Source organism: Mustela nigripes, chromosome 8 (genome assembly GCF_022355385.1).
Source record: "Mustela nigripes isolate SB6536 chromosome 8, MUSNIG.SB6536, whole genome shotgun sequence".
Lineage (NCBI taxonomy): Eukaryota > Metazoa > Chordata > Mammalia > Carnivora > Mustelidae > Mustela > Mustela nigripes.
Window position 1 is genome coordinate 1,009,253 of NC_081564.1, and position 21,376 is coordinate 1,030,628.

The 21,376-nt window shown below is 55.9% G+C and overlaps 1 protein-coding gene across 2 annotated transcripts in view; it reads right to left on the bottom strand.

The window, feature by feature from the left end:
* Nucleotides 1–21,376, bottom strand: part of SFSWAP (splicing factor SWAP) — a 67,772-nt gene that overhangs the window by 9,486 nt on the left and 36,910 nt on the right. For both annotated transcript variants that reach the window (XM_059408169.1, XM_059408170.1), the window contains 4 exons: nt 17,662–17,892; nt 16,444–16,634; nt 8,275–8,540; nt 1,873–1,998 (listed from right to left, as the gene is read on the bottom strand). In XM_059408169.1, coding sequence (XP_059264152.1) covers nt 1,873–1,998; nt 8,275–8,540; nt 16,444–16,634; nt 17,662–17,892 — 814 coding nt within the window. The remainder of the gene's footprint in view (nt 1–1,872; nt 1,999–8,274; nt 8,541–16,443; nt 16,635–17,661; nt 17,893–21,376) is intronic.

Consider the following 21,376-nt stretch of genomic DNA (forward strand, 5'->3'; position numbering starts at 1 on the left):
TCGGGCTGACACGCGCACACGCACGCTGCCTGCACTGTTTTCAACGGTGAGTGTAAAACTATCTAATAAACCAAGAAAATTATGAAACAAGAAGTCAGCGACGGGGGCACTCCGAGATCAGCTTGTAGAGATGATCCTTCAACTCGGGGGGTGAACGGGCCTCCTGCCCCCAAGGAAAAGGAGCAGCGTCACCCCGCTCTGCGTGCAAGGCTGCAGGGGAGCGGTGACTGCTGGGTTCAAGGGCCTGGACCCGCGGCTGCGCACGTGCCCTATCCTGGCCCTACTGGACCCGGCACAGCCTCCCACTGCCCAGTGTTAGGCGCTCGGGGGCATCCCACCCGATCGATCGGGCAGGGAGCGCGGCTCTGCGGTCGGTGGAGCCTTCACTTGCTTCGCACGACTCATTAAAGCTCCAGCGATCACACAAGTTCCCACGATTCCTGACAGAACCGCTGCCTTCTCTTGAGACGGCTCCTTCAACGCAAAGGTTAATTTGAGGCCAAAGCCAGAATACTTCTGTGGGGAGAGAACTTTTGTTGCAGGAATTAATTTTAGATCATGCCCTTTACAGACAGCGGAGGTGACAATGAATTTCGAATGTTCAACAGTGACGAGGGAAGGGGTACAGCGGGGAGTGGACCTGGAGCCCGTCGCGCGGTCCGGCCAGGGCGGGCGCCTCACGCGGGAGCAGGGCCTGGGTGGAGCGCACTCGGCCTGCGGGGCGAGCCCACCTGCTGGCTCTGCCGCCTGCGCCCCTGCGCAGACTTCGCCGCTCCCAGAGAAAGATCACCCTTCGCCAGCGAGCACACTGCAGGCCTGCTTCCCCGTGAGAACGTCTTTCCAGAGCTGCAGCCACGATGAGCCCCGCTGCAAAGGGGCCCCGAGGCTGCTCGACCTGTGTCCTCCACAGACAGGCAGGACTTGGGGAGGGCAGGGCCCCTGACACCTGTCATTCAGGGGTGTCGTCTGGGAGGCTCGGGCACCCCAAGTGTCCAACTCACACGCGGAAGCAGTCACGAAACCGGGGAGGAAAGAGGCGCACAGCGCCCTGCCCCCGCCTCCTCTGGGCCGGTCTGCCACAGGGAGAGCGATGCTCCTCGCCAGCTTCCTGAGCCGGCGCCCGGGCGGGCTGCCATGCAACGGCACGAGAAACGGGAGCTCCTCCCTTCAGGCAGCAAGGAACAACGGGGGTGGCAGACCCCATGCGAGACGATGCCCCTGCGGTGCCCTGCGGCCGAGACGGAGACACCTGGCGGCGGCCCCGTCCATCACCATGCTCGGCAGGTGCGCCAGCAGGCCCCAGACGGGCCCACATGGCCCAGACGTGTCCCGTCACAGAGGCGGGGAGCCGGGACTTTCCGTGCTGTGACATGGTGGTGCTCTCTCACTGGAGGGGCTGGGGACGCTGGCGGACCAGAGTCAGAGGCCGGGGGCCAGGTGTCCCAGCTGAGAGGCCTACCGTAGCGGACGCGGCAGCTGGTCTCTCTAGCATCCCGCAACCGTGACAGCTGTCAAGGGGGCGGAGGGTGGAGCCCTCTCTGCTCTCAGCCCGGGAGGACCCTGTGGTCCTGCCCACAGCACCTGCTAGCCCGGGAGTGGCAGGGACTCACTTGGGACTCAAACTTCTCTCCTTTTATCTGTGTGTGCGGGTCCAGCAGGGTACCTAAACCCTGGGGGTTGGTGCTGGGCACTGCCCGATGCCACCCCGACCCCAGGGACACAACGCTCCCTCTGCAGCCAGCTCCAGGAGGAACAGAAGAGCTGCTAGGGGCTGAGTGTCTGCGAGGGAGGTCTCCCTGGCTTGTGCCAGCCCTCTGGACACACGTTTGCATTCCTGGCAGCACAGACTGGTCTATGGACTCAGTCGCCTACCTGGACCGGGTCCGCTTCCTGCTGACGCCTGGACTGTTACTCATCCGGTAGGCAGTGGGGACACTCCTTTCTTCCCTCCGTCTCTCGGGAGAGTGTGCTCTTCTCCGAGGGGATCGGGATCGTGACCTGGGCAGAGGAACAGAGGAGTTTTAGTCCGTGTGAGCGGCAGGCGATCACATCCATGCTGAGGCCCTGATGGGCCTCATCTGGGTCTGCAGATGCCTGACAGGTGCTGCCTCTGTGCTTCTCGGGGGCACAGTAGCAGCCCCCTCCCCGGCCTCACTCCACTGACACAGAACAGAGTCCAAGCTCTGCTCCTAGCCCACAACACTCAGCACACTGCCGCCCAACATAACCAGGGCACGGCACGCGCGAGGCTGGTCCGAACGGCCCGCAGCACCAATGCTGCCGGATTCCAGGGCTGACCGGGTGACTGATGGCCAACTCAGGCCTCGCGTGCTCCTTCTGCCTCTGCGATTTCCTGCCCTCAACCATTTGCAGCTCACAGACCCCTCGATCCAAATGACACAAGGAAAAGCGCTGATATTCAGGCGAGCTGTTTCTATTGGTTCTGAACACTGGCAGCAGGAAGAAGCAAACGAACCAGAGCCGCTACTTGGAACCCTCTCTTGTTCACACCCACTGCATGGCCTTGCGGCGTGAATGCTGAGCCGGCCACAGCAGTTCAACTCCCAGCACACGCCTCTCAAGATAATTTACGTTTGGGAGATGCCTTGGATTAAAACCGTCCTTTAAAATATCTCATTCTTCCTTCTCAGGTTCCTGGAGAGACATTCGCTCTATCTGGGCAGTGACCTCGCCCACTCAAGGCAACCAGTGCTCGGAGCACGGACTCCAGACCCTCATACACCGGGGGTCAAGGCCCTCAGAGGAGGGTTCTGTAATGACACGTTTAGGATTCTCCTTTTTTGTTCATTCAGTGAAATTACTGTTTTAAGAAGACAAAGAGTAAGCAGAAATCTGGACAAAAAACCAATTTCTTTTCATTCTGTTTCTATGACAACCCATTCAAAAATAATATAAAGAGCAGTTTGATTTTGCCATAAAGGATTCCACACCAAATCATTTTAATTACACCCCCCCCCCCCATAACACACACCGTTGTTCCAAACATCAACTTATCATCACGGTCCCGGCTCCTGCGTCCCAGAGAGAACCCTGCGTCACTCCTGAAAGATCGACCGTGAACAACCCCAGGTAAACCATCACCAGCACCACCGTGTTCTGGCTTACAAAATGGTGTTGACGGTCTTTCCCAATATTTACAAACTACGAGGGTGAGGTCCATCAGACACCTCGACATTTTACCGGGTTTCCCCTCCAAAGAGCTCCGGGAGTTAGGGAGAGGAGCTGCTGACAGCTGCTGTGCTTGGTGCTCCCACTAGGCGAGTGGCCCTGCCACACTCTGGGCTTCAGGGCCCGCAACATGAAGGCACACACTTTGCACTGAGAATTCAGGGTGCCAGCTGGGGTGGGACCAGAGCCCCAGAGAAAGCTCTGCGTAACCAGACCTCTATACCCGTGGAATTCTCACACAGAGAACGATACACTTGATAATCAGGAAACGTGCATTCGTTTTTAGTGCCTGTGGACTCCTAACTCTCATACAATACCACTCTGCAGTGACCATTCCAGGTCTCTGAGGGGAGGTGGCTGTCCCCAGTAGATGTGGAGTTATCTGGGAAAGTAGCCTGCTCAGTACCAAGGGCAGTAAGCTTCGTCAGATGATACTTAGGTTTTATTTCTTTATTTTTAGATTTTATTTATTTATTTGACAGCGATCACAAGTGGGCAGAGAGGCAGGCAGAGGGGAGGAGGGAGCAGGCTCCCCACCGAGCAAAGCCCGATGCGGGGCTCGATCCCAGGACTCCGGGACCACGACCTGAGCAGAAGGCAGAGGCTTTAACCCACTGAGCCCCCTGAGTCCCCCTTAGGTTTTATGTTAATGAAAGAAGCACTGATGTTTTAATTCTGTTAATGAGGCCGTTAATACTGGTATCACAACAACGCCAGAAACAGGAGCTCTGTTTTCTAAGTAAATAACCCGCACGACGGGGCTCAGACACTTTTTCTTGCGGCTCATAAATAGCAGTCTTTCAGATAGCGGCGGAACGTGGCTCTTCACCTGAATGACAGTGCTGTTTGCAAAAAGCTTCTTTCCTTCTGCGTTTAACCACTGAAAGCACCCCCGCCCCGGTGCCTCCACCGCTCCGGAGCAGCTCCTGGCGGGCCATGGGGCAGCAGAGCTCCCACAGCTGACCACACTCCACCCTCCGCCCAGGCAGCTCCCGAGGGACCAGCTGTCCCTGCATCGCTGCGGATGCAGAGAGCCCCCAGGCATCTGCTGGGTTAGGGTCGGCTCCACAGAACGGGGAACCCCTGGCCCTCACCCGCATGCTAAGCACTGAGCGCCACCTCCTGCGAACCCTGTGCAGCTGAGGAGCTTGTATGAACGACCACCATTACCCCAATTTTGCTGGCGTAAGCTGTTTCCAAATATTAACTCTGACTTAGAAAACGTGTTTCTAGGGGCACCTGGGTGGCTCAGATGGTTAAGCCTCTGCCTTCGGCTCAGGTCATGATCCCAGTGTCCTGGGATCGAGCCCCGCATAGGGCTCTCTGCTCAGCAGGAAGCCTGCCTCCCACTCTTTCCCTGCTTGCCTCTGCCTAATTACGATCTCTGTGTCAAATAAATAAAAAAAGATCTTAAAAAGAAAAGAAAAGAAAACGTCATTCTAATCCCTAGCTCGTCCCCAAGCGTAAGTGTGGAGGGAGCTGGGGACTGTGTGGATGCTGCCCCCAATACTGGGGGCACAGAGTTCTACCCGGAACCTGCCCCCATTCGGCCGCCCCTTAAATACTGACTGACGAGCCGACGGAACAAAGGCCGAAGGGGATCTTCTCTAGCGTTCTTCAAGTAAGCTTCATTTCAAGCTTTAGAGTCTTACAAGATTTTAACAACACCTAACTAACAAAGCTCAATTTTTAGGCGATACACTAATGACCTGAGTACTACTTTGTTCCATTTGCGGCAGAGAACCCGGTGAGACAGAAGCAGAAAGCAGAGAGGGGCACGTGGGTGCCTCGGTCGGTGGAGCCTCTGACTCGTGATTTTCTCTCCGGTCCTGGTCTCAGGGTCGTGGGATTGAGCCCCGTGTTGGGCTCTGGCCGGGCGTGCAGCTTGCTGTTTCGCTCCCTCCCCTCTGCCCCTCCACAGCTGCGAGTGCTTTCTCTCTAATAAATAAATCCTCACAAAAAAAAGAGGAGGAAAAAAAATCGTACATTTCAATTAATGCTGATTTAAAACACACTAAGCACTATGCGCGGTAATCGCTCTACTTTCCAAGAAGCAACATACTGATGTCTAAAGCTCAAGATTACTCTATGGCTTGGCTGCCTCTGGAGACCCAGGGCCACCTACAGCTTCAACGAGCTGCGTACTCGGACCGGAGGCATGCGAACGCCACCTATCTTCACACGGAGATCACGGGGGCTGGGAAAGGGCCTCTAACCCTAACCTTCTACGCCTTACAAAGCACTTGTAGCAGGAGTCTTTCTGAAATAATCAAGTTGCTGGGCACCTGGGTGGCTCAGTGGGTTGAGCCTCTGCCTTCGGCTCAGGTTGTGATCTTGGGGTCCTGGGATCGAGCCCCACATTGGGCTCTCTGCTCAGCAGGGAGCCTGCTTCCCCTCCCCCTCTGCCTGCCTCTCTGTCTACTGGTGAGGTCTCTCTGTCAGATACATTAAAAAAAAAATAAAAGTTTATAAAAAATAAAATAATCAAGTCGTGCGTCAGGCCCAGGAACAGTCTGACAGGTCCCTTACTGCAAAGGGTAGCGCTATCTGAAAAGACAGTTAACGATGACATTGTCTTTAGCAACTTCAAGATTTGGTTAAAATCTGAAGTATTTTTCACACATCCAGATTCAATTACTGAGAACACCAGTGTCTCCTGGTTTAAATCTGCTGCAGTGTAAACCCACTGGGGTCATCTGAGCCGGCAGAGCCTGGACTGGGAGCAGGGGTGACTGCCTGGGGACACATGCCACATTCCCAAATGAAGCAGACGTGAGGCTGTCAGCCGTGCGCCCGGGCAGGACTCCCCCCGAGACTGGCATGAGTCTCATCTCCTCTGAGCGGCCCCGGGGCCGACGGACAGCTGGTCTCTCCTGCAGCCCCGAGCTTGGCGGGGTCTGGATTCAAAAAGCATCGTTGATTTTTCAAGGCAAAACATCACGGATTACCAAACACTTGGAGGGCTTTGTGTCACGATATGATTTTGATTTTATGACGAAGTGCACTTTGCCCTGATACCCCATGAACTGCCAACCAGAGGCCGGAGGGTCCGGCTGCCCCAGTGGACGAAGTGAGCCCACATACCCACAGTCAGCCGGAAGGAGCATGGAGACACTCGGCCACCACAACTAGAACAGCTTGAGTCATGAAAAAATCAGCTCTGGTGACAGGTAATTTTAACTGTAGGTCAAATTAAGGTGAAGCTGGCACTCTGCCAATGCAGAACTCAAAAGCAGAAAATTTTTAACTCTTTTCTTATAACTCAAGGTTGCACACTAAGAATTAGGATTTTGCTTCTTGCACTTGTCAGCATTGAACATTCAGAAAAATAGAAAATATATTCAGATCAAAGTATGTAACTCTGAATCTTTTCTAAAACAATGATTCAGGGCGCCTGGGTGGCTCAGTCAGCTCAGGTCACACGGTCTGGGGGCTGCGAGACGGAGCCCCGTGTTGGGCTCTGCACTGGGTGTGGAGCCTGCTTGGGATTCTCTTTCCCTCTCCTTCTGCTCCTCCCTTCCCTCTCTCAAAAAATAAAAACCAAAAACAATTATTTAAAAAGTATTAAAATAGGGGCCCCTGGGTGGCTCAGTCAGTTAGGTGTCTACCTTTGGCTCAGGTCATGATCCCAGGGTCCCGGGATTGAGTCCCGCATCGGGCTCCCTGCTCAGTGGGGGGCCTGTTTCTCCCTCTCCCTCTGCCCATCCCCTGCTCATGCTCCCTCTCGTGTGCTCTTTCTCTCTCAAATGAATAAAACCTTAAAAAAAGTATTAAATGACATATAAAATGCCTTACTCTATTATGGTCAATTAAAAAGCACATAAAACAGAACTCACAACTCTGAGAGTCAGACGAGCACCGCAGCTGTGATGAGAACAAGCTGGGCAGACGCTGGCGGCCGCCCCCGCCCCCGCCCCCACAGCTGGGGACGGGCTACACTTGGCGCTCCACGCGCGGAACACTCGGGATCAGAGCACAGCTCGCGGCTCGCGCTGCGGACGGGACGAGTTTCCTCGCGGCCAGTCCCCCAGACGAGAGCTCAGGGGCGCGCTACTACCCAGAGGGCTGCTGTGGGCTGACGGGACTTATGTCCATTACATAATACCATTTAAGAAATTCTCTCAAAAAAAAACTTTAAAACATTTTGGTATTTACCTACAAATTCCAGGGAGCTTCCAAAAATTGAAATTCTATCAGCAAAGTTGTTTGTCGAATGAAAGAACAGGAAGGTGCGTGGGTGTGTGTCTGGGTGTGCACGTGGTGCGTGTGGGGGTGTGTGTGTCGAGATGGAACTTCTGAAGAACGACCAGAATTGCAGAGCCGAGGAGCAAACGTGTTTACGTGGGGAAAATCCGATTTCACTGCGGCCACACTTGTCAGGCCTTCGAGGTCTGGTGGGGCTAGAAACAGGGACGCACCCAGAGGCGGGCGCGTCTGAGACAGGACGCGCCGGGCGCGCGCTTTCCAGGAAAGGAGGCGGACGCGCGCCCGCTGCAGGGACAGACGCGGTCCCCGCAGGCCGCGCGCCGCGCCCGAGAGGAAGCCGGCGGACTCCGCTCGATGCCGAGCGACAGGCCGTGATGCAGGGCTGTGAACCTGCTGCAGTTGTTTCAGACAAAACTGCTCACCGGGCAGTGAATTCTGTGGCCCTTCTGTGACCTGCTCTCACGCCCAGCGGTCACGGGCGCCTCTTGTAGGCGGGCAGAAGGGTGAACGGACGGAGAGAAGACACAGGTGCCGCCCGCGTGGGCGTCGGGCAGGAGCCGCGCCGAGCCCGCCACAGCGCGCATGCGGGCAATTAGCACAGGAAAGGCCACACGGACAGAACGAGACACCCCACCCCTGTGCGTTTTACATGCTGAACAAGCCCGCTAAAACTTACATAGATCTGTTCTTAAAAAACCTGGCTGTAGCTTTAGAAATCAAACTCCCAGACAACCTGGAAAGATGTCATTGGGGTTTGCAAGCTGGACCTGCAGGTGAGCCACCAGGAGGTCTGTGCTCGCCCCGCTGGCCCAGTCGCTCTGGGGAAGGAGGACCCAGCACCCGCGGCAGTCCCGCGCCACGGGCGCCCCGCACACCCACCTGGAACGGCGCGCCGTCCGATAGGCACTGGGGAGACAGTGCTTGGCTTTCGAGTGGGACCTGGGCCTGGATTTGGAGGACGAGTGGTACTTGGGGGAGCGCGACCGCGTGCGAGACCGCTTTTTGTGCTTTTTCTTCTTCCTCTCCTTCTCCTCTTCCCTCGGGGGGTCCTTACTTTTGCTGGAGGGCCCTTCCGGGGGCTTAACGTCTGAAGTGGGCAGAGGTCTGCCTCCGGCCAGTAGCGGACAGGGCACAGAACTGGCTTCCTGGGGACAGAAGCAAACGTTGGGATGTTAAGAGGAAAAGTAGGACATTTCAAAACCGCACATGTAAAATTTCAACGTTGGGGCCTCATACCATTTAACGCACCAACACCTCTCAGAAGGGAGCACGTCCTTTTCTATGGCTCTAAAACATCGCCCTGGTCTCCGGGGAAGTGGCAGATGCCAGGAGTATACGCGACAGTTTCCCCAGCCTCTGCTCGCTCACCAGCCCAGCCGGCGGCACTCGACCTCATCAAGGGAACGTGGCAGCAAGGACACCGAGGCAGGCAGAGAGCCGTGCTTGGGCTTTCATAAATCACCGCGACCTTCCACTGACCGAGAGATTCTCAGACCTCCAGCATCGGGCTTTTTATGAATCTCTAAACCAATCTGAAAGTAATTTTTGAAGGAAGACCTGAACTAAGAGGTTCCTCTTTGACTGTAAGAACTCCGTCAAAAGAAAAAAGTCTTCCTTCTTTCCTTCCTGTGCCTGAGTTGATGGATGTTAAGTAAACCCTCGTGGCCATCATGTCACACACACCTCGGTGATCACGCCGCGACCTCCTGTGCATGGTGCATGTATACACCAGTCATGCCTCAGGACTAGCGGGAAAACACGGTTCTCACGGCAGTCCTCATCCAGGCAGCCCCACGGGCACAAGCTGGTCGGCACGTGCTGATCCAGCGCGGTCCTGCACTCAACACACTGTTCACCATAAAGCCCAGCACCCATGCGGAACACACGGAGGTGACGCACCCCGAGGCCCCACGGCGGGAAGGTCCACAGGTGGACGAAGACAAGGGAGCCCGTCAGCTGCAACCTTCATCCAGGGCAATGCCAGTTCTAGCAATTCCTTCTGAAGAGCCAAGTGTGCACGCTGCACACCCAAGGTCCCATGCCACACCACTTTGGAACGACCACGACCTACAAACCATGCAAATGACCCTCGAGGGCACTGGTCCCATGTGGTGCAGCCGGACAGTGAAACAGTGCTCAGCCTTTAAAAATAAGGTGGTAACCCTACGTCCACTGATGGCCTGCATCATAGTGTAAAATATCCAAGTTCACAGACACAAACCAGAATAAACCCCAAACCGACTCAAACATGAACCTGAACCCCAGCTCATGTGCTGCCTGCCCCTGTCCCCGAGAAAGGTCCTTGATGCGCTCTAACTGAACACCACACAGACTGGGACGCCCCGCCACTCTGCATTTGAACATCGGGGGCATCCAAGGACCCAGCTGGGATGCTCTGGGGACAGCGCGAGGGGGGTGCTGAGCCTGAGGGATGGGAGCGTCTGCGGGGCAGGGCCCGCGGAATCCCGCAACTGCTCCTGTCCTCTCCTTGGGTCCTTGTGGTCCACGTGGACAAGGCCCACTGGATAAGGGGACAGTGCTTCCAACTAAAGCCACACCCCTCCTTCGGCCTCATCCCCACCTGCTGCCGGGGCCTGAGCTGTCGCTTCTGAAGCGGTGCCGCCCTGCACACTTGGGAGGCAGAGACGCCCAGACCCGCCCACAGCCCGGTCGACATGCCAGGACAGGAGAAGGGCAGGCTTGATCACAGTCTCACGCAGGCTGTGCCCCCCACCCCGCCCCTACCCACGAGCAGGTGCCAGCACCAAGCTCAGAGACATGCCACCTGGAGGTTTTGGGGCCATGCCCGTTCCGCACCGACAGGACGGCAGGGGCGGGGGGACGTGTTTCTGGTGCGGCAGGCACAGGCCAGAGGCTCTGGCTGTGCAAACAAAAGAGCAGGGTACCCGAAGGCCACTTAGGGGTGTCCCATCACTTGCTAAGGGACAGGTGTGCATCACTGGCCTCTCAGCTACCCTGGAGGGATTCCTGCTACACAGCGAGACAGGCCAGGGAAATTCAAGGGATACCGAGGGAAGTTTCTTGAGGACGCACAGTAACGACTTGGGCCATAAAACTCTTTCAGAAAATGTAAGCAAAATGTTTGGACAAGTGCAGTAGACATCTGCTCCCCTATATGAGCAAACTGCCTGTGTGGGCAACAGCCCTTCCTGCCCCCTCAATCCATGAATTCCAGAGGACACACACACTACCGGAGCAGGGGACAGACCAGAACATCCCAACTCCCCGGTCACTGTGCCATGCGGAGGGAGAAGCACAAGAGTCCGGTCCAGCTGTCCAGGATTCAGGTCCGAGTGGGTGATGAGGTGAGTCAGGGCTGAGAACGCAGCTGGCCAGGGGACGCTGTGCCTGGAGGTGAATCCTTGATCTCCGAGGGGACTGTACCATGCTCCCACCTCAGAACACGAGTGCCGCTCTCTACCGGTTTTGTTGAGCCACGTGGGGGCAGTGGGGTCGGTTCCTGACCCTGTGCCATCAGAGACTGACTGCGCAACAAGCTGGACTTTCAACCCACTAGAAGATAGACTCAACAGCTGGCCAGCCGTATCCTCTGAGCTTGGCCGCAACAACGGAAGCCGTGGCCCGTGCACGGCAGTCAGCTATTGGCCACGTGTGGCCAGTGTGGCTAGGGACCTGGATTTTAAATTTCACTTAATTTTTTTTTTAATTTTACTTTTTTTTAAGATTTTATTTATTTATTTGACAGAGAGAGAGAGATCACAAGTAGGCAGAGAGGCAGGCAGAGAGAGAGAGAGAGAGGAGGAAGCAGGCTCCCCACTGAGCACAGAGCCTGATGCGGGACTCGATTCCAGGCCCCTGGGATCATGACCTGAGCCAAAGGCAGAGGCTTAACCCACTGAGCCATCCAGGCGCCCCAGAATTTGACTTAATTTTTAAAAAAGGTTTTATCCACTTATTTGAAAGCGACTGAGAGAAAGAGAGCCGGAGAGGAGTGCGAGTCGGGGGCGGCAGGGCAGAGGGAGCACTGGCCCCTCCGGAGCGGGGAGACCGGCACGGGGCCCAGATAGTGACCTGAGCTGAAGGTAGGTGCTTCAGTGACTGGGCCACCCAGGCACCCCCATTTAATCTTTATCAAATTTAACTTGATAAATTAATGACTCTGGGCGGCTAGCGGTTACCATGTAGGACAGTGCACGCCTTGAAAACACCCCTGCACACAAATGCTGTTTCTGCCTTAACCAGAATCTCCACCACCTCGCCCGCTCGAATGGCACGTACCAGCAGCCTGGAAGACAGACTCCCGCGGCTCCCCACGCCCCACTCTGGGTTCCGACGGCGCCTGGCCGAGCCCTCTGCCGCCACAATCAAGGACAGGCCGATGGGAAGACAGCGAATGAGCAGAGTTGCCTTCCTGGGCTGGAAGGTCACTATTCCAGCAACAATGGGCGAAGCACAAACCGGAAGCCGGGAGGGGAGCGCAGGGGCAGGTCTGAGCGGCACTGGGAGAATTCAAGGAGGGACTCTGGGAAACCTTAGTGCCCCCAGTTTAGGACACTGGGAAATGACACTAGCCCGTCCTCTGATCACAAAGAAGAACTTGCCAACACGCTGGCACGAACCCAACAACTATCATGTCCTGCCGTGGGGAGAGGAACTGCCCAGAAGCAGATGAGCAGGTACTTGGGAGACATGACCTCCCCTGGGAAGGGAGGCCACGTCAGCTGTCAGAGTGGGGGAACCCCGCACAGGTCGCAAGGTGCGACGGTGACTCGGACGCTGCAGACTGAAACACGTCCTCTGCAGCTGCCCGTCTGGGGGTGCCTGGCAGCTGTCGGCGAAGCCCCTGCCTTCGGCTCAGGTCATGATCCCGGGGTCCTGGCATTGAGCCCCGCTTCAGGCCCCCTGCTCAGGGGGAGTCTACTCCTTGCTCTGCCTGCTGCTCCCCCAGCTCGTGCGTGCGCTCTCTGCCAGATAAATGAAATCTTAAAAAAAAAAAAAAAAAAAAAAAAGTAAACCACGTCTGAATCTCCATTTCCTTCCCGCCAGTCACATGTCCCGCACGGCCCCTCCCACGCAATCCGACAGCCGGAGCTGAGCGCCCACGCTGTTCTCTGAGTGTTCTGCTGCGTGGGCGCCGCTGGTCACCCGGTCACTCACGGGCCTGCACAAGGCTCCCGCAGACACAGCGGCCAGCGCACACTCCTCCCGTGGAAGCGCTCTCCCTCGTCCGCGTCCCTCTGATTCTGGCAGACAGTGGCCGAGCAGGTCACCCTGCCCGCACCTGCTCCTGCAGACCCCAGGGCGGTGCTGATGGCTGCTGCACCCACCTCCCGCCCCTGCGCATCCCTGGCCCCAGACGGCCCTCCCTACGGGGTCACCTCTCACAGGACCAAGGCTCCTCAAGCCCGGCCTAGACGCCATCTCCGCCTCCCAGAGGCCCAGGCACATCCACACACTCATCTGCTCAGCTGCCCTGCAGGACCACCCTGGGGGACAGATGCGACTGTGCCGTCACCGGGTAAGAAACAGGCTCCCCATTCATCTTCCGAGGTGCGCTGGCGCCTTGAATACAACAGAGGCTCAACCAACAGAGGCTGGTTTTTAGTCTCGCGTCCCTGCAATCGCTTGCCGGCCCCACAAACTCGGCAGGACCATTACCTTGAACAAACTGCTAGCATCTGAAGGTGTCCTGAAACGGGCTGTTACCGCACAAATGATCATGTGACAATGCAAACGAGCTCAGATTTAGGGTCACTGGTTCCTCTGCATTCTGAACCAAGTGCACACCCCACAATGAGCCACGTCCGTGAATTTCCAAGGACTCACGTATGTGCTTTTCTGTGCCTTACAGACTGCTCCACAACATACTGCCTCACCTGCCCGCGGCGATAATCCTGCTCTACAACGTGAGATTGTACCCGGTCACAGAAGACCCCCCCTTCTGACGCGCAGGTCAGCGGGGGGATGGAGCAGGCATGTACTCCAGGAGGCCTCTACAGTGAGTGGGAAGGTGAGGGACCTGGCGACACGCACCGTGTCTAGCTGTACGCTCTTGAAACGAAATTCCAAGGCAGCCAGGCCACGGCGGACAAAGAGGAAAACCATCAGGGAAACTGATGAAAAGCCATCCCCAGCGAGAGGTTGGCAGCCAGGAGAACACGTGGACAGGCTATGGAGGCGGCCCTCGGGCGGCAGGGGCCAGGACACCAGGAGCCCCTAGGAAGTCACTCGTGTCAGGACAGCTAACGTATATGAACTAATGGAACAGATGCCATCTTTTCACCGGTCAAGACCAACAGCCGCCAGAGCCCACGGACAGCCAGTACCCACTTGGGTATTTTCACAGCCCCCGGAGAGAGACAAAACCCGCCACAATCGTGTCAGGGGCTCACTTAGTAGTGCCTGAGATTTAGGAGCCATTTCCAAGGTCAGGGGCCCATGCTGTGGCTCCACTCACTGGAGTGAGTGCGCAGGACACGGGAGCACGGTCACAGTGCTAAGACCGGGCCAGCTGCACATCCGCCCAAGGCTGGGGCAACTTATGGGCTGGCAGCAGGCGCTCACCCGATAAACACGCACAAGCACAAGCCCGATGGACACAAAGAAGAGCTCTGCGGGGTGAAAAGCCCGGCACGCACAGTAACGCACAGGGTGCGGTCCTAGGACTGAGACATTTATTTATTTAAATTTTTAAAAATTGTTATTTATTACTTAATTTTAAAAAACAGATTTTATTTATTTATTTGACAGAGAGAGAGAGCACAAGTAGGCAAAGAGGCAGGCAGAGAGAGAGAGGAGGAAGCAGGCTCCTGCTGAGCAGAGAGCCCGATGCGGGGCTCGATCCCAGGACCCTGAGATCATGACCTGAGCCGAAGGCAGAGGCTTACCCCACTGAGCCACCCAGGCGCCCTCGTTATTAATTTATTTAACAGAGACAGAAAGAGAAACACAGTGAGGGAGGAACAGAAGCAGGGGGTCGGCAGAGCAGAGAGCCTGATGCGGGGCTCCATCCTAGGACCCTGGGATCATGACCTGAACCGAAGGCAGAGGCTTAACGACTGAGCCACCAGGGCCCTCTGGACTGTGACATTTAAATCTCCATGTAGAAACAGATTGTTCTCCCTTGAGAATACATAAGCACTAAAACACAGCATTCACATAAAATGGGTTATGATTCAGCTTAAAAACCGACATCATGACAGGTGACCCAAGCTGGTCCCGGAAGCACCAATACCCCACCTCCACGAGGCCCCAAGGGCAGCCAGGCTGATGGAGACGGAAGGCATGGGCGCCCGTGGCCCCCAGCCAGCGGTGCACGGGGCAGTCTCCTTCGGGACTGTACCAGGGTCCTGACGGTGCAGGGTGGGGACGGCGGCATGCGACAGAAGTGTACTCAGTGCCGCTGAATGGCGTGCTCGGAAAGGATTAAGATGACCAGTTGTAGGTATGGTAATTTTACACAATAACAACTGCAGTGAGTAAGAACTAGTACTTCCCTACGAATTACGAAACAGGAACACACGGGAAGGGAAGCGTGTGCTCTCCTCAGTGCCTTGCCCTTGCACGTGAACGGTCTGTGTCACGTGCACGTGGTGCTATGGTGGAAGTCGGAGCAGATGAGCTGCCGTAAAGTCCTGCGGGGTCTCAAGCCAAACCCTCAGAGGACATCCCCAGCTGCCCTGCGCACGGCGGCTCACGCAGACCTGGGGACCGCACGCCAGAGGGCCGTACCCGGGCCGGTAGGGGACCGCTGTGCCAGCAGCGGCGAGTGACGTGTGCACATCGCAGCCCACGAAGGCAGGCTGACCCATCTCCAGAAGCTGCTTCCGGCTACACTTTCACGTTGAATCTCACTTATGACAACTGCCAACATAATTATTTTTGTTTCAAAGCAATTAAAGACGTTTACTACCATCTGCTACTACTGTTACATTTTTGTTGAAACAGCGTGGGAGCTACAATCTCTCCCACTAGGTCTGCAAGGGGAATGACCCAGTGATTTAAACAAGAACCATCAACACTCATTTCCATGTATTATGATTCAGAACACACGCTCGAAAACATGAAAGGTGGGACTCGCCGTGCATGGGTAAACAGGAAAAAACCCCGAGTTGAAGCCTATCTCGCGTCTATAGGGAGGAATTCTGCTGCCGGGGGGAGGCCACAAGGCAGACTGGGGAACAGGGCACACTGATGCGGAGCAATTCTGGCTGTGACCAAGTTTTCACTCAAGCACAGCGCTGTCAGGAAGCACAGCTATGGCCACGTGACAAAATCGGCTTCAACAGCCCCACATGCAGATGTCCACAGACTACGCCATCTACTCCGCACTCACACGGCAGGGACCACAGGACGTGTGCACAGCCCGCTCCGAGCCCCCCGCCGGGAGAGTTCCAGCTCCCCGGCCCCTGCGAGCTGCAACCGTCCCAGCAGAGGCATGTCGGCCTCTGTCCCTCCCTGATCGAGCCCCAGAATGACTCCTGACGGAGACAGCGGGCTTGGCCAGCAGCAGGAGGCAGGAGCCAGGAACTCACCGTAAGGCTTTCCTCGGAAAACAAATATACCCAGCGGTTACATGTGGCCAAAATCCATCTGGAGTCATGGCCCTGGACTCTCAGAGACGTCCGGGTGATCAAGAGCACAGGGCACCTTCTCTGTCACCGAGAAAGGCCTCTCCAAGACAGGCTGGGGACCATGGGAAGCGCTGGCCGGAGCCCGGGGTGGGATGGGGTGGAGGAAGCATGGAGGGCCGGTCATGGCCGTGACATCTGAGTTTGCTTTCGAATTCAAGTGCTGATGTTGACATGAACCCGAGCAGTCACTGTTCCAGCCAAGTGTGTCCCCAGGCGGACGCACGTCCCTCTCAGGGAAGCCCCGGGCGGCCTCATGTGCTCGGGAGAGCAAAGGTTCCCAGCTGGGGAGAGAGGCCCGAGTCTCTGTGACCGTGCCTGGCACCTGCCGTGGGGGTTCTGGTGGGAGCTTCGGCCACAAGATCTGGGCCCCCCAGGGCAGGAGGCCAACACTCACCCACTTCTGCCCGGAATGCTGATGTGAACTTCAACTCACCTCCACACTGAAAGGATTTTCCTCAACTTTTCCGACTTCTGCTTCTGGCAGAGGATTTTTTAAGGTCTGTAAAAATAAAGCTGCTTTCCTTTTACGTTCTGCTTGAAGCTGCTTCTCCTTCGACTCCTTAGACGCCTGGGCCAGCTTCTCTCTGGCCGCGGCCGCGAGTCGGTCCTCCAGCTTTTGCTTTGCTTAAGGAATAAACACAGAAGAAAGCAAATGTTCACAACACGTGGTCTTTTACAAACATCTGGCTATTCTGATTTTCACAGGCAGTGAAAGGGTCATGAAATACAATGCAGTTTTCTAAAAGATTAACATAACCCAAATTTCTAGACAGATGAATCAAGCAAATTGAATTTTGAGAGACTTAGTTCCAAATGCTTATTATTAGTATTTCTAACGTTTCACCTTCAGAATCAAAGCCACAAAGTTGATGGGACCGCACAGCAGGGACAGCGGGGATCAGGGAAACCTCAGAATGCCACTCACCCCGGCCAGGGATGCCGCGCTACAAGGTTTACTCCCAACACGTGGCTCGGTTTATGGCAGTTGGTGCGAAATCAGATGCACACGCACAGAGCCGAGCCTGCCAAGGGACAGGGACTTGCACAGGCCAGGTCTGAGCGAGGCATCCTCCTACGAATGTGGCTTCACCTGTGCGCGCGCGTACAGAAAGCGCAGCGTACACCCCGGGGAGCAGAGCCAGAAGCTGACGCCGGCGTTAACTATGTGAGTGCAGAGCACGGTGTGTTCTGGGGGCGGGTGGGAGGCAGGGGGACACCCGCACCAATGCCACTGGTGGTGCCGGAGCAGCTGGTGGCCTGGCCGGGGCCCGTGTCACCTTGAAGGGTTGGATGGGCCCACGGCAGGGCATCTCCTTGTCTGGTACAGGGTCCGAGCAGGGAGCACAGGCCGAGTGTTCGGCCCAGGGCTGTGGTCAGAGTGCACAGGCCTCCTGCCCCCACGAAAGCACTCTGGGCAGACTCTGGAAACACGCTGTGGGAGCGCTGTGTCTGCCGCTTAGTGAAGAGCAGTGCTCACTGCTCTAACCAACCAAGAACTTTCCTCGTGTACAACACCCCCACCAGACCCCTGCGGTTCTGGGGTCTGAAGGCTAGAGGTCCCGGCTGGCAGTCTCTGTCCTGCAGGCTGAGCGGGTTAAGCTTGTGTTTACGTACTTTTTTCCTTCAAGAAGTTGAAAACATATGGACAAACCTTGCTTCGCTTCTAGCTCCTCCTGGGTCAGCTGGGGCCGCTTCTCCTCAACCACTACACAGGGCGGGGTAACTGCTGGGTTCGTGTTCGTGGCACTACTGGAACTTTCCTGGCCTTCTTGGCCTTCTTCGTCGTCATCACTGTCATCATCTAGCTTAACACGATTTTTTTCCAAGGGAAGGAGATCATTTTCTTTGGCCTTGATTGCAAAGCTTATCGGAGCAAATGAAGCTATTGAGAAAAGTGAAAACGGTGATAGACTTTTAGGTATCTGGAAGCACAGAGCAGAAACCCGCAGGGGCCCCACCATCCACAAGCGCATCGGCCAGTGGGGTAGCGTCCCCAGTGGAGCCACTTCTTACATGGAGGGAGGTTCCAGGGCTGCGGGCAGCGCCTGCATGGTCAGAGAGGGCTGCTGACATGCACGCTGCATGCGGGGGGCTGGGCTGGCCCACGGGGCGCTCGGACGCAGGCACCGAGGGGAGTCAGAGTCACCGCATCTATAAAGGGTCAGTCGCTCTCAGGGTTCTCCTTCCCTTCCCAGACTCAGCATAAGGCTGACTCTGTGTAGGACAAATAGGCACATGATGCGACTCGACTAAGGAAAGGTACTTCTAAAAAACCCCACTCTATAAGGTAGCCTCTTGTTACAAAGCAAAAGTTACTGGGCCCGGTTGCCTCATTCAGCAAACACTTTAACACACCCCTGCTTCGTGTAAGACGTGATGTCTGACTACTCTAAGGCCGCCACAAAATGTGAGGTGGTGCCATGTTCTCCCCAAGAATATCTACAAATTTTACTAAGAGAAACACAAAGGCCCGAAAGGAAATAATCTTCCCTGTCCCCATCCACGCAGCACTCCCTCGCGGTGCCTGGCCCCTTCGGACACTACGGTGAAGGGGGTTTTCAACGACACCTGCCTGACTGTACTGCGCTACTTCACTCTTAAAAACCATGAATCAGGGGTGCCTGGGTGGCTCAAAGCCTCTGCCTTCAGCTCAGGTCATGATCTCAGGGTCCTGGGATCCAGCCCCGCATCGGGCTCTCTGCTCAGCGGGGAGCCTGCTTCCTCCTCTCTCTCTGCCTCTCTGCCTGCTTGTGATCTCTGACTGTCAAGTAAATAAGTAAATCTTTAAAAACAAACAAACAAAAACACCCCATGAATCATTACCTAATGAAAGACATTCAAGTAAACCACAGCAAAGGGAAATTAAAAAAAAAAAAAAGATTTATTTAGTCATTCGACAGAGATCACAAGTAGGCAGAGAGGCAGGCGGAGAGAGAGGAGGAAGCAGGCTCCCCGCTGAGCAGAGAGCCCGATGCGGGGCTCGATTCCAGGACCCTGAGATCATGACCTTTGCTGAAGGCAGAGGCTTAACCCACTAAGCCACCCAGGCGCCCCTGCAAAGGCAAACTTGAAAGTGCAGCACACACCGCTGACTCGGAGAATGCAGGAAGCGCATCCGGGAAGGTACGCTCATCTTCTGGACGCACCTGAGACTTTCCATTATGCAACCTGGCAGGCTGCGGAAGGGCTGTGTCTGTGGGTCGGCAGGGAGGGGCCCAGCTGGCCCCCGAGGGCCCCACCATCCGCACTCTGCGGCTCTACACCGCGGAAGCTTTGCAGCACATAAGCACCCTAGGTCTGCCACATAACCACGTTTTGTCCACAACTGCCTCGGGCTAGAGCACAGTCACATGCCACGTGCTGCGAAAGGCACAGCTGGTGAGTCCCCCGGAAAATCCGCAGCACACTGCCTGTCCCCATGCACAACACACCCTGCACAGGGGCCACGAAGACAAAGGTTCGTTAGGGGAGCCCACATTAACCGCAGGACTGTTACACAGTCCCCTCTTCCGCAGACACACTAAATCATCTATGGGTGACAGGCTACGATGTCGGGGACTCGCGAAGGCAGCGGGGAGACTGGGGTGCTGCACTCATCATGGCACGCTGCATCTATACACCCTGACATTTTCTGTGAGAAAACAAGCTTAATATTACTCTTTACCACCTATAGTAATACGATCTCCTTAACAACATACAGCCAAGAGACCTTAAAAGGCAGAATAGTCACTTAAATGTCAATCAAAATTCCTCACGGACTTGGGGCTACAGCAGCACATTCCAAGATAACTTTAACGATTCTCAAAACATCTCTTCCTCCAGACTGAATAAACCAGCCCTCAACAAACGCCGTATTTTAAAATACCCGCTTCTGGAACACTTCCTATGCTAACGTGTACGGACCCCGGCACGTATGCGTGTGAAACGCAAGGCCAGAAGCCCAGTTACTGGCGCAGATGCTGAAGCAAGTCCGCAACGGCACAAGGGCCAACCCCGGGCCTCACCTCACGAAAGTGCAGCCCCGTCCGGGATACTGCTGGGCTTCCTGCTTATAGGTGGGGAACCGAGGCTACAAAGGCCAAGTAACTTTCCCAAGGAGCTGAGCCAGGGAGCAGGGGACCGGAAACCCCTCCTTCACGTAGGGAACCTGGCCCGGCTCCCCCTCCGGCAAGGGTGCAGCAGCTCCGGCCCTGCCTCCACGGGCACAGCCTCCCTTCCCCCGCCTCCGCGGGGCTGCTGCTTCCTCCTCCGGCCCCAGCTCACAGACGCCCGCCTGGCCTCTCTCTTCCACAACTCTTCGGGTTTCGCATCGTGTATCCACAGCCCGCTCACCCTGGGCTGCAGGCCATGGGGCCAAGGCGGCTGGGAGCCGGGCCGGGGAGCTCGGTCAGTGCGTGTGTGGCACACACAGTCCCCACGCCTGCATCCTGCACAGGCGCGCCCCCGCAGGTGAGGGGCCAAGCCTCGTTATGGATGTCAGCCTTCGAATGGACTGCGTTCTCTACGGAAAACTGACACCACAGATGGACAAAACGAAAGATCAGCCGTGGCACAGACACGCAGGCGTGCCTGGGGCCACACTCGAGCGTTGCAGCCCACTCCACTCGGGGAGCCACACTGTGCCATGTTCCCGTGGCAGCAGAGATCCTTTTTAAAAACCGGAGTTTCATTTCTTGGTCTGGACGTTCCAATGTATTTCACAGTTTCCCACGACTACGTCTGAGGGTTTACCTCTACGAGCCCACGAGCCCCGCAGGGAGCACTCGGTCGGGGCACCGGCCCAGCCGCAGGTGTCGGGCGTGAGCACGTGGCTGTTCTAGGAGCTGTGCCCATGTGCGCTTGCAAAGACGGTGAGGGCTCCTGCTGCCCTGAGCCTCTCCCTCTCGGAGCGTTATGCATAACTTGACTGATTTGAGAGGCAAAAGGCAGCATCTTGTTAATGCAGATACACTTTAAAAATTTAAAAATGTATCTCCTGACCATCATTTTCTCTTCTTTGGTGAGCGATCTGCCGAGTCCTTGGTCTACTACTTCTTTGCCACGCTGTCTTTCCTCACTGGTCACTGAGCTCTTCCCACAGTGTGCACAATGCCCCTTCTCCGGCCATGTGAACCGTCACCAACATTTTGACATTTGTCATTTAATTTCTTTCAGGTCCTGCCCCCATCAGACCTCCTTACCTTCCTTAGGATTTATGGCTTTAATCTCTAGAAAGTCTATTCTAATTCTTAGATTATGAAAAAGAAACTGACGTTATTTTCTTCTATCTTCGTGTTTCTATTTTTAAAAGTATTTTATATTAGAGAGAGACAGTGTGTGCAGGAGCAGTGGGAGGAACAGAGGCAGAGGGACAAGCAGACTGTGCC